Below are 16959 nucleotides of genomic sequence, written 5' to 3' on the forward strand. Positions count from 1 at the left end.
GGATTTCATTAGTTTCCTTGTCCTGTACCATCAGGAGAGTTTAGTGAATTTGAATCGTCTGACTTATATAATTATATTCTCCTTTAAAGTTGATTTCCCACATCAAAGGGACAATATATCCTTTGAAGTAGCATGGGATTGGATGAGTGTCTGAGCGTCTTTAAGATCCTGTCACAATGACATTAGGGAAGTCATGTGAATTAAAAGAGTGGAGAACAGCTCCTTCCTTTGCTCTCTGTCCAATTTCAATCAAAATGTCATGCTGTGCCATTTTGCCTGAATGTGGAACTGGCAAGTGTGTTAGTTTGACATCTTTGTGGCTAAAAGCCTGTGACTAATATGTAAATTATTTGACAGTTACACTCTATAGGATTATCAAATCACTGCTATAACTTAAACAATATGTTTTAAATCATTCTTGGACATTGTAAAATCATATTTAACCACAATTTATTCACTGTTACTCCTTTTACTCTGGTAATTCTGTAATTAAGAAGGAATTAGAGCTGATTATTAAATTAATCTTCAACTATTTTGATAATTAAATAATTGGTTTCAGCAGTTTTTTTTTAAAGACAATAAGTCCAAATTCTCTGATTTCAGCTTCTTCGGTGTGAATATAAAGTTTTGGCTTTTCCACAAGTTTCCATGTCCAATTTTGTGTGTCAACTCTTTTTTCAGCAATGGTTAAAATCACCACGACCAAGTGTTGTAACATGATTTTACTTTTTTTTGCAGAGATTTTTCAGGTGTGTTTCAACATTTTCAGTGCAATCTATTTTGTGTGATTTTGGGCTATTTATTGTGTGTTTTTTTGTAATTTTTGTGTGTGTTTTTATCTGTGTTTTTTGTATTTTTTTCATTTTTGTGTGTTTTTTTGTGTGCTTTTTTTCATTTTTTATGTTTTTTTTGTGTTTGATGTAATTTTTGTGATTTTTATGTGTGTGTTTTTATGTTTTCTATATTGTTGGTGTTTTTGTGTGTTTTCGATGTGTTTTTGGTGTTTTTGATGTGTTTTTTGTTTAAAAAAAATGTGTTTTTTGTATGTTTTTTATTTGTGTTTTTTGTAGGTTTTTTGTGTTTCAAAATGTTGATCCAGTGAGTCAAAATGACAAAATAATAACCACGTGATGTTAAGCTGAAAAAAATGATACCAGCATGGAATGGTGATTATTATTTAAGTTGAAAAAGAGTCAAAAACCAACAAAATAGCCCCAAACAAACAAAACTTACAAACCACCAACAACCTGTAGAGATATTACTGGAGACAAAACAATAAAACATAAAATACATCTGATAGAATAACAGATTATTCTAACAATGGACATTATAAAATCATATTTAACCCACAAATTCTTTACTGTCACACCCTTTACTCTGGTATTTATGTAATTAAGAAGGAATATTACTGGATTTTTAAGCATAATGTGCACAAACTCCCCACAAATTGGGATGCATTAGAACAGGGGTCTCGAACTCGCAGCCCGCGGGCCAATTGTGGCCCTCGTGATGATATTTTGTGGCCCCCACCTTGACATGAAAGTTTAATGTGAGTTTTATATGAATGGCACTTTACCGTGTTGGTCATTTTGTGTCTTTTTTTAATAAGTTTGTGTCTTTTTTTTTTAATAACTTTGTGTCTTTTTTGGTCATTTTATTGTTTGTTTTTTTAGTAATTTTGTGTCTTTTTAAAAATAATTTGTGGGGTTTTTTTTAGTAATTTTGTGTCTTTTTGGTAATTTTGTGTCTTTTTTTAAATAATTTTGTGTCTTTTTAAAATAATTTTGTGTCTTTTTTTAATAAGTTTGTGTCTTTTTTTAAATAATTTTGTGTCTTTTTTGGTCATTTTGTGTCTTTTTTTTTGCAATTTTGTGTCTTTTTTTGGTCATTTTGATACTGCCTCCAGCGGCCCCCAGGTAATTTGACTTTGAGGCCCCTGAATTAGACAGAAACATATTGCTGTTTCACAAATATATACACCACAATAAAGAGTAAAACTATTATAAAGCCTGTAATAATGGCTCGGTGCACACACTAAACTCCCTCCTGTCACTGTCAGAGGCCACAGGCAACTAAAGTATCGCTTTTGTTTGCTTTGTGTTCCTGTTAAAACTTTGAACTGGCAATATGTAAATTATTTGACAGTTACACTCTAAAGGATTATAAAATCAGTGCTATAACTCAAACAATATGTTTTGAATCGTTGTTGGACATTATAAAATCATATTTAACCACAAATTCTTCTCTTCTCTGGTAATTATGCAATTAAGAAGGAATATTACTGGATTTTTAAGCATAATGTGCCCAAACTCCCCACAAATTGGGATGCATTAGACCAGGGGTCTCAAACTGGCGGCCCGCGGGCCAATTGTGGCCCTCGTGACGATATTTTGTGGCCCCCACCTTGATATGAAAGTTTAATGTGAGTTTTATATGAATGGCACTTTACCGTGTTGTGTGTGGAAGGTCCCTTTAATTACTTTTTTGGTAATTTTGTGTCTTTTTTGGTAAGTTTGTGTCTTTTTTTAGTAATTTTGTGTAGTTTTTGGTCATTCAGTGTGTTTTTTTAGTAATTTTGTGTATTTTTTGGTAATTTTGTGTCTTTTTTTGGTAATTTTGTGTCTTTTTTGTTAAGTTTGTGTCTTTTTTTGGTCATTTTGTGTCTTTTTTTTAAATAATGTGTCTTTTTTGGTAATTCTGTGTATTTTTTGGTCATTTTTTAAAGTAATTTTGTGTCTTTTTTTGGTCATTGTGTGTCTTTTTTTGGTCATTTTGTGTCTTTTTTAGCCATTTTGTGTCTTTTTTTTTTAGTAATTTTGTGTCTTTTTTAAGTGATTTAGTGTTTTTTCAGTCATTTTGTGTCTTTTTTGGTCATTTTGTGTCTTCTTTTGGTCATTTTGATACTGCCTCCAGCGGCCCCCAGCTAATCTGACTTTGACACCCCTGAATCAAACAGAAACATGTTGCTGTATCACACATATATACACCACAATAAAGCATAAAACTATTATAAAGCGTGTAATAATGGCTCGGTGCACACACTAAACTCCCTCCTGTCACTGTCAGAGGCCACAGGCAACTAAAGTATCGCTTTTGTTTGCTTTGTGTTCCTGTAGAAAGTGTTCCTCTGACAGACTGACTGTAGAATAAGACTATTGGCGGTGGATCACTTACTGGTGACGCTCAAAGCCTCGGGGAGTCGGCTCCAGATCGCCTCTCTTTGATAAGGTCCTGGCAAACAACTAAATCCTTCCCCGGTCTAGAAAAGTTTAAGGAGCGTGTTTTTGCTGGCTATAATACGTCACACGGATCATAATAAGTCATATATAGACGTTTAAATGTATTTATCTTTATAATAATCGGGTTTATTGTGTGTTTTTCCACCGGTTGCTGCGGAGATGAGACGCTGTGTTTTATGTATCTTCCGGGACCAGGCCAGCGGTTCGTTACTTTGAAGTGCACAGTTAAACCTTGAGCCCAGTCGGTTCAGAAAGAACCGGAGGATCTAGAAAGTCCACCTGGGGAGGAAGCGCTGCTCTGCCGTAATACACAGCCGCGTTATAACGTTTGTCCAACACGAGAGGACATTTACAGGACATTACAGGACATTAAAGGACATTACTGGAGCCGGTTATAAGCGCAGTTTTGTGCGTGTTGTTGGACTCCTTGACTGAGTGAGGAGCTGGTGGGGAACATGGATGGTGAGTTGGAGAAGCTGCTCCACAGACCTCCTCCTCTCATGGCCGCTTTGATGTGCTGCTGCTGAGCTTTGAAGTTGAGAAATGCGGGCTATGTTTCTTGTTTGTGGGCGAGAAATACGGTGAGATAGATAAGAAGCTTATGTGTGTGTCTGTGTGTGTGTGTATGTGTGTGTGTGTGTGTGAATGTGTAGCTCAGATATAAAAAAAACCGAATATTTGTCGGGTGGTGCGTCTTCTAGCTGGGAAAAAAGTGGGATGTATTCTTCAATCGGAGCCCCCCTCCACCCTCCACCCTCCACCTCCTCTGTTAGTTACCTCCTCCACATTTTGACACCCCCAGTGATCTACATAGGGACTGAGCCTGCCTACTCTGAGGTCAGTTGTTGAATGGGACAGACAGGAGACATCAAACTACAGCACACACACACACACACATCCAGGACACATGTGGCACCGCGGAGCAGCCTTTAAATAGTCTCTTATCGCTGCTTCTTCTTTCTGCGCTGCTGGATTACTGCTTGGAGAGTTTTTTGGATTTTCTCTATTAGACTATAATCGGAGGAATAGTTCCAACTTTTTAACTGTGGTTGTTGGATCTGCTCTGCGATGGTATGTTGGTTGGTTTTTACGCACATATTCAGCCTTCATCCTTTGGATTTTTTCACATTCAGTTATGTTACGATGTGGAGTTACACCGCCTGCATGAATTATTATGATTATTATGTAGCATTTGTAGCAAAAGCGTCACAATTTATGTCATTTTTTAGCTGCGGATCGTGTCCGGGAACAAGTCTCTCCAGGTTTGGCGCTGGGTAAAAACGATGCAGCTTCTGAATGAGGCTTTACTATAATATGAATATCGTGTCTTTTTTGTCGTTATTTGGTAGTTTGGACACGTTACCGGGGCCACGGCTGTACCACAGCCCTGTAATAGGCTTCTTGGTGCAGATATTAAGGCGATTGATCGCGTATATTTACGCATGAGCGGCTGGATGTTCCCGCGGGGCTTTTTACCCTCGTACATTACAACGTTTAAGGTCATTGTGGTGCAGATCAGATGCATTTCCACTCGTCTGTACATTCGTGGCATGCTGAGGACAAGTGTGGGCTCCGAGTGGAAGCGGATCTGTATGTGTGAGATGCAGACAGGGGTAGGTACGGTCGTCCGAAACAGATTGGGAATTAATTGGAGTTGAAGCCTGTGACATGGACTCGTTAGGAAAACACGTGTAAGCCACAGTTGTGAGAATCGGGTTTTTGGTGAAGAGTGATTCTGTGCGAGATGATTACTCTTGTAAAAATGTGTTTTGATGTGACAGATCAATGCACGTAGAGAATGTAGGCTGCAGTTGATCTCTCATTTAGATTATAAATAGATAAATGAAACGAAAAGAGCCTTTCATATTTCCTTTCTCTGTGAACCCGGCGAGGGGTTTTGAAAGGGACTGTTTACTTGATGTCTTTCTTTGAAGTTCAGCAGGATCTGGCTTTGATTAGATCAATACTTTGTGTTTCAGAGTGAAGAGGAGCTGAGAAGCTCCCCCGCTGCTTTTAGAGAGTGAGGAGGATTAAGGCTGGAGCTCAGTGGAGGCACGACGGCACTCTCACACGGCAGCCGGAGCTGGAGCCATGAGCAGGGCGCTGACGGAGCACATCAGCAGTAGCTTCCGAGAAGATGCTCCTCGTCCTCCGGTACCGGGGGAGGAGGGAGAGGCGTCATGCTACAACCCCAGCAGGTCTGCTGCCAAAATGAGAGCCCAGTGTAAGGTTAGAGACAGCCCCGGCACCGGAGCCGCCGCAGCAGCAGCAGCAGCAGCAGCAGCAGCCGCCATCGCCGCGCCTCCTCCTCCTCCCGGATCCACGCCGCGGAGGAACGAGGATGGACTCGGGGAGCCGGAGGGCAGCGCGTCCCCGGACTCGCCCCTAGTCCGGTGGACCAAGTCTCTGCATTTCCTCCTGGGCGACCAAGACGGCGCTCACCTCTTCAGGACCTTCTTGGAGCGGGAGAACTGCGTGGACACTTTGGACTTTTGGTTCGCCTGCAACGGCTTCAGACAGATGGACCTAAAGGATACCAAAACGCTGCGAGTTGCCAAAGTTATTTTCAAGCGGTACATCGAGAACAACAGCATCGTGGCCAAGCAGCTGAAACCCGCCACCAAGACCTTCATAAGGGATAGTATTAAGAAGCAGCAGATCGACTCTGCCATGTTTGACCAGGCACAGACGGAGATTCAGTCCAACATGGAGGAGAACGCCTACCAGATGTTTTTGACCTCTGACATATACCTCGAATACGTGCGCACCGGCTGCGAGAACGCGGCGTACATGAACCACGGCAGCCTCGGCAGCCTCAAGCTGATGTGCGGATACCTTCCTCCTCTAATTGAGGAAGAGGAGTGGAGTTGTAACGACCTGAAGGCGAAAGCGTTGAGCTCTGTGGTTGGACTGTCTGCGAAGACCCTGAGGGCTACTGCTACCATCCGGACAGCAGCTGAAGTGCTTGAGAATAGTTGCAGGTAAGAAGACTCACCTTTAGAGCATGCACACCTCTTATTACAGCCTCGTGCATGAGATTATTCACTGCTTTACCCTCCTTGTGATCACATTCCTTCATTAGTTAAACTACAGTGAGTATGTGGCTGCAGCAGTTATTGCACAACGCAGAGATAAAGGCACTTGATCAAAGAGTCTCAGAGGAACATGCCTGTATATTTGTGCCCTCCTGCCTTGCAGTTAGTCAAGGGGTTGGAGGGGTGGAGGGGTGGAGGGGTGGGGTGGGTACAAAACATCAATGGATCTGAGCCTTCCTTTTAAGTAAATGGTGTCTTGCAGGCAGCCCTCTGCTGGTTTGCCCAAGTTTCCTGTGCTTTGAAACCCTTCCTCCGGTTCAGGCACCAAATCAGACACCGAGCCTCGTGTCCGCTACAGCTACATGAAATAAAAGTATAATTCTATTGTAAAGTTATGCCCCTATGTTCCCTTTTCTATATATATATATATATATATATATATATATATATATATATGTATGCTGCTAAACTATATAGCTGCATGTGGTTTGCTTGCACAAAATCTCCCGAACTCAAAAGAAATGCCAACGCAGAGTTAAGAGAACTTTCAGTGTTTTGCCAAGCGGAGATATTGTTCTCTTGGTGCGAGATGAAAGCAGAACTGTTTGTGGAAAGCATTTGGGCTTTTATCTTAAGAGCTCGTCCCACACATTGTCCAACAGCTGAAATCTTTTCAAGCCAGGAACATTTTCAAAAACTGGATTTTATGCATGAGCCTGCATCAAAGGACGCTTAAAAGTTTTTCCTCCTTTCTACTTTATCCTCCTCACATCTGGACACAATTGTTCCTCAAGAGGTTAGAGAATGTGTTTGACACTTTGCTTTAGTAGAATAAAGATAATCCATACCTTCCTTTTTCAAGTCGACTAAACATTTAGTGAGAATAGAAATCTTTCCCGGCATGATTTTTAATAACAGTGTTAACAAAAAGGAATTAATTAAGGCTAATAACTCAACTTAAACACTCCCTTGAGGGTTTTATCTTTCATGTGAGCAGATGTCAGATAGCATCACAGCACAGTTACTCATTTGCTTGAAAGAGGACTCATGTTGTGTGAGGAGCCAATAAGCACAGGGTTTGTTGACATGTGGGCATCTCCTGGTTTCCTGGTGTGATCCCTGCATTCTTGTTTTTCACTAAAAAGAAAATGTGGAGGGAGAGAGCCCCCTGTTCCTCCCTCTCTCCCCCCCTAACCCCTCACCATCTCTTTAGGTCAACCAATTTCCATCTCAAACATGTGGAACTAATTTTGCCACTGCACAGATTCCTTTTTCCCCTCTTTCTGAGGAAAAAAACCCTCCAAAGTGATAGAAAAACACAACAACAAAACATCCTCAGCTCAGTTCTGCAGCTCCAAACACAGACCACTTTGCAATAATCAGGGATGGGCAACTTAAATAAATGCTGCAGGGGGCCACAGTTTATCATGTTCACTACCACAGGGCCACATATAGGAGCGTGCATTAAACAAATATGATGAAACTGCAATTTTAAATATGTTTACAGTGCAGAAGCTGAACATATTTCATGCTCAAATGCATGTTTAACAGTATAAATAGGAATACAAAAGGTTTGAAGCGAATAAAAAAGAACCACAAAGGAAGATTTCTTTTGCTTTCCTATCGTTTACAGCAGTTTTTTGTCACTTCTTCACCACTGCAAACCTGTTTTTTAAGACTTATGACTGATTGTAGATTTTCAAAACTGATTCTGATAGCTGGTACTTGAGAATAAGATGTTATTTTATTCTGGTAGTTGTTAACGAGGGAAATGTTTTTGGGTTAGATATTTCACAGTTGAACAATCACCTATCACAACAAAACAATGAGTCTTTTTTTTTTTTTTACAGTAAACTTCACTGAAAGTTATGTTGAAAGTATGTAAAAAAAATCGTGATTTCTTTTTTTTTTCACTGCCCATCCCTGCTATAGATTGTCGGTGTTTTCCTTTCCTCTTTTTCTTTTCTATCCTGCACTTTTATCTCTTCTTTTTGAAGAAGAAAGAAAAAAAAGAATCCGTCTGACAGAGACTTAACATGCTTTTGGAGAGAGAGACAAGAGAAGGGGGGAAAGACAGGAAGGGGGGGATCATGAAAGAAAGAAAGAAAGAAAGAAAAGAGATGGAGGAGAAGGAGGGTGGGGGGTGCATGCTCAGAGCCCAGCTGTGCTAAATACCTGACTCTTTGCGCGGACCTTCCAAAGGTCAGGTTTGTGCTTGGGGCCTACGGCTTTAGTCATGCTGGGGTTCTCCTCTCAGCACTCCCGGCAGAAGGCATTCTCATAAAGAAAGGGGCCCTCCTTCCCCTTTTCCCTCTCTCTCTCTCTTTCTCTCTCTAAAGCTCAAGTTCCCCCTTCCTCTACTTCCCTCCCTCTTCCTTGTCCACCCCCCTTCACTACTGAAACAGGAATGCAACACAGCAGGAGAGAGTAGAAAGACAGAGAGAGAGAGAGAGAGAGAGAGAGAGAGTTTAGAAAGGAAAGCAAGGGGAGAATGGGTAAAGGAGGGGCTGATAGAGAGATAGAAAGAGGAGAAAACACTCCAAGGAAAGAGAGAGAGAGAGTGGTGTTTCAGAGTGGGGAAAAGTGCAGGAGCATGCACAACAAAAGGGTCATTTTTATCTCTTTTGTACATTTTTTGGTCGCCAAAAAAAAGACAATAAAACACCAAAAAGATGCAAAAAATCAGCAAAAAAAGACACAAAAATCGGGCTAGTTTATTGCTGCTTGCAGCTTTAATTTTTTATCTCTTTTGTAATTTTTTTGTCTTTTTTTGTCGCCCAAAAAAAAGACACAAAAAGGCAAAAAAAAAAGACAATAAAACACCAAGAAGATGCAAAAAAAGATGCAAAAAATCAGCAAAAAAGACACAAAAATCGGGCCAGTTTATTGCTGCTTGCAGCTTTAATTTTTATCTCTTTTGTATTTTTTTTTGTCTTTTTTGGTCATTTTGTGACTAAAAGCAGATGTTAAAGGCACAAAATGACCCAAAAAAAATACACAAAAAGACGTAAAAGCAACAAAAAAAAAGAAGAAAAAAAAAGACAATAAAACACCAAAAAGATGCAAAAAATCTGCAAGAAAACACACAAAAATCTTGGTAAGAAACAAATAATCATCAGGTCGCTCTGCTTGGGCCAGTTCATCGCTGCTTGTAGCTTTAATTTTTATCTCTTTTGTACATTTTTTGTCTTTTTTGGTCATTTTGTGACCAAAAGAAGATGTTAAAGGCACAAAATGACCAAAAAAAGACACAAAAAAGACAATTAAACACCAAAAAAAGACACAACAATCTTGGTAAGAAACAGATAATTTGCAGTGTGAGTTTAATTTCAATCCAGATAACTTCAAAAGGCCCATTTCCAGTCAGTTGAGCAAGGGGAGAATGGGTAAAGGAGGGGCCCCGGAGTGGATGATAGAGAGATAGAAAGAGGAGAAAACACTCCAAGGAAAGAGAGAGTGAAAGTGCAGGAGCATGCACAACAAAAGGGTGTGGAGACAGAAGAAGGGAGGAAAAGAAGGGTAATGCTGTTGTTCATTCACACTAAAAGGCTGCTCACTTCACCCACTCCAACCATCACACACACATGAAAGAAAACTCACACCGTCTAATATTGTTGACACATTCCTCCGGACACAAAGTCTTCTGAAAGTGACTCGAATCACAGAAATCTGAAGGAAAATGTCAACAAAGCAAACTCCAACTCCGAGCCGACACGTTTTCTTTTTAACCCTTAAGAGGACTCTCATTGAAATGCATTCAAATTCCAAATTTCAATCCTAGAGAATATTGGAGGATGTTTTTATTCATTTATAACTATTTGTGGATGATTTTATTCTATTTTACAGCACTTTGGGCAACTGAAGTTGTTTTTAAATGTGCTCTATAAATAAACATATGGACCCGGGGGAGGGGGGTAATATTTTGAGGAAAAAGTTTACGAGATTAAAGTGGCAAATCTACGAGAAAAAATTTTGCAGATTTATGAGATTTAAAGTGGTGAATCTGCAAGAAAATCTGCGACTTTTTTGCACAGATTTGCCACTTTAAATATCTTAAATCTGCAACTTTTTTTGTAGATTTGCCACTTTAAATCTCTTAAATCTGTGACTTTTTTTGCACAGATTTACCACTTTAAATCTCGTAAATCTGTGACCTTTTTGCGCAGATTTGCCACTTTAAATCTCCGACTTTTTGTCATGTAGATTTGCCACTTTTTCCTCTTAAATCTGCGACTTTTTCCGCGCAGATTTGCCACTGTAAATCTCTTAAATCTGCACCTTTTTTTTCTTATAGTTTTGCCACTTTAATCTAGTAAATTTGCAACTTTTTTCTCTAAATATTACAAATCCATGTGGTTCTACGACCTCACAGAGAGACATGGGGACCCAGTTAGATAACCACTGAAGTTACCAAGTATAGTTCCTCGCCTGATATAAAGGGTAAAAACTTTATCACATTTATCTCTCCATAACTTCACATTAAAACAGAATATTTCTTGGGTTTTCCGTCAGGTCCCTACGTCGAGGAGACCCCGCCAGCCCGTATTTTGTCAACTCCGGCTACATTTTTGCCCCCGCCACCAGTGCCAACGACAGCGAGATCTCCAGCGATGCTACGACTGATGATTCCATGTCCATGACGGACAGTAGCGTGTAAGTGCTTTGGTTTTTTATTGACGTTTTTAAGTTGATTCGTGCACTGTTAAAAAGGTCTAAAAACCAGATCAAACAGTAAATCTGAGGGAAATGATCTTGCTGCATGGACAGATAATTTACCTTGACAAGATTTATTAAATTAAGATTATTAAATCTAGAAATAAGCATGTTGAACACTTAAAATAAGACACTAACTCTTAAAACAAGATAAATGATCTAACACTTCTACATCTAAATCATCTATTATCACTGCTTGCAGCTTTAATTTTTATCTCTTTTGTAAATTTTTTCTCTTTTTTGGTCATGTTCTGACCAAAAGAAGATGTTAAAGGCACAAATTGACCAAAAAAAGACACAAAAAAGACACAAAAGAACCAAAAAAGAAACATAAGACGTAAAATCACCCCAAAAATGACACAAAAAGAAACAAAAAATCTGCAAAAAAGACAAGAAAACACCAAAAACAGACACAAAATACGTAAAATCACCAAAAAATCTGCAAAAAAAGACACAAAAATCTTGGTAAGAAACAAATAATTGTCAGTGCACTCTACTCAGGCCAGTTTATTGCTGCTTGCAGCTTTAAATTATATCTTTTTTGTACATTTTTTGTCTTTTTTGGTCATTTTGTGACCAAAAGAAGATGTTAAAGGCACAACATGACCAAAAAAAGACACAAAAATCCCCAAAAAACACCAAAAAAAGACAACAAAACACCAAAAAAAGACACAAAAACCATGGCAAGAAACAACTAATTTGCAGTGTGAGTTTAATCTCAACCCTGATAACTTCAAAAGGCCCATTCCCACTCAGCTGACCCTGGCCACAGCTTTGAATCTTATTGTTTCCATAGTTTCTGAACGTGCCTGAGCACCTTTCCAGGAAAAAGTCTCGAGGCGAGAAGAAAATATTTGGCCTTGTAGTCCATCAGTCTCAGCTCTTTCTTCTGGAGGGCCAGGGGCCTGCAGCGCTGCAGAGTAAATGGTCTGTAATGTGTTTTAATTCTCCTCCATGATTGACTCCAGGTAATTCTATTAATGTGTAGTTGTTACTGGGGGCCTCCGGGGAGATAACTCTGGGAAAGTCATTATGTCTGAGGACCTTTTGAAGTTTATTCTGATGCGTTGAAGGCTTGAGAGAAGGGTGAAGAAAAAAAAAAAAAACCCAGAGAACGTCTTGATGTGGGTGGGGGCGTTGCCTCATTTTCCTCAAAGTTGAAATGTATCCATCCCACCCACCCTTCTGCCACAACAGACTTGTTTTTTTTCATATTATCTAATCGCTTTTTCCCTTTGAAGAGCTGGAGGAGAGGAGAAGGGGGGGGGTTGGGGAGGGAAATGGCCATTCGGGCCTCAAGACAAACTCATTGAAAAATGTTGGCACCAAATGAAAGGAGGCTTACTCACATGGTGGGTCGGTTTCCTGCCACTGGCCTCTGCGGCGTGCTGAGATCATGTGTCTGTGAGGCTTTCACAGGGGTTACTCATTTCTAGACCTTAGGGACGAGGCATGAGGAACTCCCCCTGGCCTGGATAGGGCACCCCCCAAATTTTTTTTTTTTAAAAATCACCTCACAAACCCACCCGAAAAACCTTCCTCTCCTCCAGCCTTCTGCAGCCAATAGCAGGGGTGCTAAGGCTCCAAGTGCAAGGGAGTGAGAAAATAAAGTGCATGGAGTATAAAGGGCTTAACTGAATCGCTTTCAGCCTATTGTTAGGTGAGGGGAGCTTAGGGGGATAAGAGGGTGGCTGGCTGCTTTGAAAATGACTTGCACAACTGAATAGGAGATCCCCATAAAGTAAGGAAGCCGTGAAACCATGAAAGAGTCCTCGGCTGTTTTCTCTTCAGGACCTGGACAAAGACGGCCAGGAGACACTTTAGATTGATCAGAACTTTTAGGGTTGTTGTCACCATTCTAAGATGTTCAACTCGATAAATGTTTGATACTCGATACCATTTTTGATACCGCAAGGATAAAAATAAAGACCCCAAAATTATTAACAAGAAAAATGCAACATGTAAAAATGACCTAAAAAGAAACAAAAGACGTAAAATCACCCAAAAAAAAAGATAATAAAAAGCCAAAAAAAGATGCAAAAATCAGCAAGGGTTGTCACAATACTAAGATTTTCAACTCGATACCGATACTCAGGAAATTATTCGATACTTGATAACATTTTCGATACCACAAGGATAAAAACAAAGACCCCAAAATTATTAACAAGAAAAATGCAACATGTAAAAATGACCAAAAAAGAAACACAAGATGTAAAATCACCAAAAAAAAGACACAAAAAGTCAATAAAACACCAAAAAAGAGAGCCACATCGCCGGCCAGCGAGGAGACACTTTAGATTGATAAAAAACTTTTAGGGTTGTCATACTAAGATGTTCATCTCGATACCGATACTCAGAAAAATATTCAATACTCGATAGCATTTTTGATACTACAAGGATAAAAACAAAGACCCCAAAATGATTAACAAGAAAAATGCAACATGTAAAAATGACCAAAAAAGAAACAAAAGATGTAAAATCAGCAAAAAAAATAGACACAAAAAGACAAAAAAAGACAATAAAACGCCAAAAAAAGATGCAAAAATCAGCAAGGGTTGTCGTCATACTAAAATTTTCAACTCGATACCGATACTCAGGAAAATATTCGATAACAGAAATATTTTTAACAAGAAAAATGCAACATGTAAAAATTAACAGAACCACAGGTTACTGGTACTTTTTTTTTCGTTTTTATTAACGAATAAACAAAAAAGGATTGTGGATTACTTATTAAGAGCCACAATATGAAAACAAGACACTAAAACACAATTCAGAAACATATTTACAAATTAGACATAATGTACCCACAAATAACACACATAGAATAATATAAAGAACAACAACAACAACGATGAAAATGACGATACACCAGTACAAAGCCACACAGCGAAAACAGACAAACAAAACAAACAAAACAACAAAAAACTGTATGTATGCGTGTCTTGTGTTGTTTGTTGTGGTGTGTTTTGTCTGATTTATTTTACTGTGGTTGTTCGTGGTTGTATTGTGTCTATCTTGTGTTGTAAACAATAACGACTTTTCTCTACTTCAAGAGAGAAAATAACACTTTTCATCGCTACTTTTGAAAACAGGCATCGTATCTGGATACAGCGTTTTAGTATTGATACTTTTTTTGAGTATCGATACTTTTCTTCCAACCCTAATAAAAACATAGTTAGTGGTAGAATAGTTGCCAGCTTTGTGTGGGAACGGTGTTTTTATTTTATTTTTTGCCACTTAGTCTGTGCTTCTTGTTAGCGCCTCTACTCAGTTCCTCTGGGCTGTTGAGTTTTACTTTTGAAGAGTTTCCTGTGTTTCTTCCTGCGCCTTCAGGGATGATGGCTTGTAGTCTCCAGGGAGCAGTTGGTGAAGCATTGATTTTAGTAGTAGGCCTCAATTATAAGACGCTTTTACTGTGATTATCTATCTATCTATCTATCTATCTATCTATCTATCTATCTATCTATCTATCTATCTATCTATCTATCTATCTATCTGTCTATCTGTCTATCTATCTGTCTATCTATCTATCTATAACTGATTTTATGAAACAGGAAGCTTCTTCTTCTCTCATTTGAGGGAACAAATATTGGATATTTTTATTTATAAGTATTTGTGTATGATTTTATTCTATTTTAATAACTGTACATACAGCACTTTGGGCAACTGAGGTTGTTTTTAAATGCCTATAAATAAACTTTGACTTGATATTACATGTGTAAAAAAACATACAGACCCGGGGGAGGGGGGTAATATTTTCAGAAAAAAGTTTACGAGATTAAAGTGGCAAATCTAGGAGAAAAAATGTACAGATTTATGAGATTTAAAGTGGTGAATCTACAAGAAAAAAAGGTGTTTTTTTCGCTTTTTTCTCGTAAATCTGCGACTTTTTTCTGCACAGATTTGCCACTTTAAATCTCTTAAATCTGCAACTTTTTTTCTTGTAGATTTGCCACTTTAATCTAGTAAATCTGCAACTTTTTTCTCTTAATATTACAAATCCATGTGGTTCTACGACCTCACAGAGAGACATGGGGACTACAAGGGTTAAGAGTTAATTTCTTATTTTAAGCGTGCAACATGCTTATTTCTAGATTTAATAATCTTAATTTAATAAATCTTGTCAAGGTAAATTATCTGTCCATGCAGCAAGATCATTTCCCTCAGATTTACTGTTTTTATCTGGTTTTTAAACACCTTTTTTGCAGTGTAGATGCTAAACTCAGGAACAGGTAATACACGCTAACTACAACAGGCTAATGCTAAGTGCTGCTGTCTTTGCAGCTCTGATATATTAATATGAAAATAGAGCTGTATGAGCTAGGAATACCAGCAGTCTCCGGACAATTAAGCATTTATTCTGGGAATCTTATTCTCCGTTTTTCAATCTGTGTCTGCTAGCTAGCTTTTCCAGTCAGCTGCCACTTAAGCTGGGCCAATTATCTTGGCCGTTTTGGCTGCTCAGAAGTGTCTGACCTAGCCCAAACGCTACTTTTTCTGCTGCCTCTTTGAAATCTCACACTCATGCACATATGCACCCGCTGCCATCTTCGTTTGGCAAGCGCTGTGCTGTGAGCCTCTGATCTCAGCAACATCAAAAGGCTGGTTTGTAAGATAAGGTAATGTTTGAAGTTGGTGCAGCAGCATTCCCCAGCGTCCAAGTAAATCCATAAATAAGATATAAGCAAAAAGAGAAAAAAATCCCCCCCCACACCCCTTCTTCTTCCTCCACCCCCCCACCCAACCCTTCCCAAATCCTCCTCTTCTTGTTCTTTATCTGGGAAATGAGATTCAAATGTGCAGTGTGCCTTTTAACCACTGTAAAAGGACACACTAATCAAATTGTTCCCTCGAATGAGAGAGGAAGAAGCTTCCTGTTTCATAAAATCAGTTAGAGGTGCAGAGAGATGAACTGGGGACAAGGGCAGCAGGAGAAATATTCAAATAATATGATGCTGCTGCACAATGGAGCTGTTTTCTTCCTGTTTATTCCCCCGAAACAACTTCTGCAAGTCACATTTCAGAGTGAAAAAAGTCACAGATTTACGAGAAAAAAGTGGGGAAAACACAACTTTTTTTCTCGCAGATTCACCACTTTAAATCTAGTAAACTTTTTTCATAAAATATTACCCCCTCCCCCTGTCTGTATGTTTTTTTTACACATTCTGGCTGTATGTAATATCCTCCAATATTCTCTAGGGTTGAAATTTGGAATTTGCAAGTATTTCAATGAGTGTCCTATTAAGGGTTAAAACATTTTGTACATTTTTTGTCTTTTTTTGGTCATTTTGTGACCAAAAGAAGATGTTTAAGGCACAAAATTACCAAAAAAAGACACAAATAAGACACTAAAAGACATAAAATGACTAAAAAAGAAACAAAAGACATAAAATCACCAAAAAAAGACAATAAAACACAAAAAAAGATGCAAAAATCTGCAAAAAAAAGACCCAAAAGCTGCAAAATCACCAAAAAAAGACACAAAAATAATGCTTGCAGCTTCAATTCATCTTGTTTTAAGAGTTAATATCTTATATTAACATGCATATTTCTAGATTTAACAATCTGAATTTAAGAAATCTTATTATCTGTCCATGCAGCAAGATCATTTCCATCAGATTTACTGTTTTTACTTGTTTTCAGCCACCTTTTTTTGCAGTGCGGTGTCAGAGTTGACAAGGACTGATGTAATCTTATCGGTGGGGCTCTTCTTTTGAAGCCCTCAGTGGGATGTTTAGCATATCTCCACCATTGTCCCGGTGTGTTTTGTTATGTGTTTTTGTTGCCGTGGCTTCAAGGGCTCGCTGGCCTTTTGATTTAGCAGTAATGTGCCCAGTGGGTGGTGACTGGGTGGTGTTGTGTCGGTCACTTCAATGATCAACTGCCTCCAAAGGGCTCTTTCTCCACAAAGATCGGCTAATGTCGCTAATGCACCAACAGTTGGTGTGGAGGTATTGTGACCTGAATAATGA

General features: G+C 38.9%; 1 protein-coding gene across 2 annotated transcripts in view; it reads left to right on the top strand.

Moving 5' to 3' along the window:
- The first annotated feature begins 3296 nt into the window (after positions 1–3296).
- The window catches only part of LOC131979622 (axin-2-like), a 29839-nt gene continuing 16176 nt past the window's right edge, over positions 3297–16959 (top strand). The window contains exons 1-3 of one of the 2 annotated variants that reach the window (XM_059343687.1): positions 3297–3820; positions 5219–6220; positions 10787–10927. In XM_059343687.1, coding sequence (XP_059199670.1) covers positions 5331–6220; positions 10787–10927 — 1031 coding nt within the window. In that variant the 5' untranslated portion in view covers positions 3297–3820; positions 5219–5330. Of the gene's footprint in view, positions 3821–4800; positions 6221–10786; positions 10928–16959 lie in introns of those variants that run through there. The other variant, XM_059343679.1, reaches the window with a different exon arrangement.

This window comes from Centropristis striata, chromosome 1, assembly GCF_030273125.1.
Source record: "Centropristis striata isolate RG_2023a ecotype Rhode Island chromosome 1, C.striata_1.0, whole genome shotgun sequence".
In the NCBI taxonomy this organism is placed as follows: domain Eukaryota; kingdom Metazoa; phylum Chordata; class Actinopteri; order Perciformes; family Serranidae; genus Centropristis; species Centropristis striata.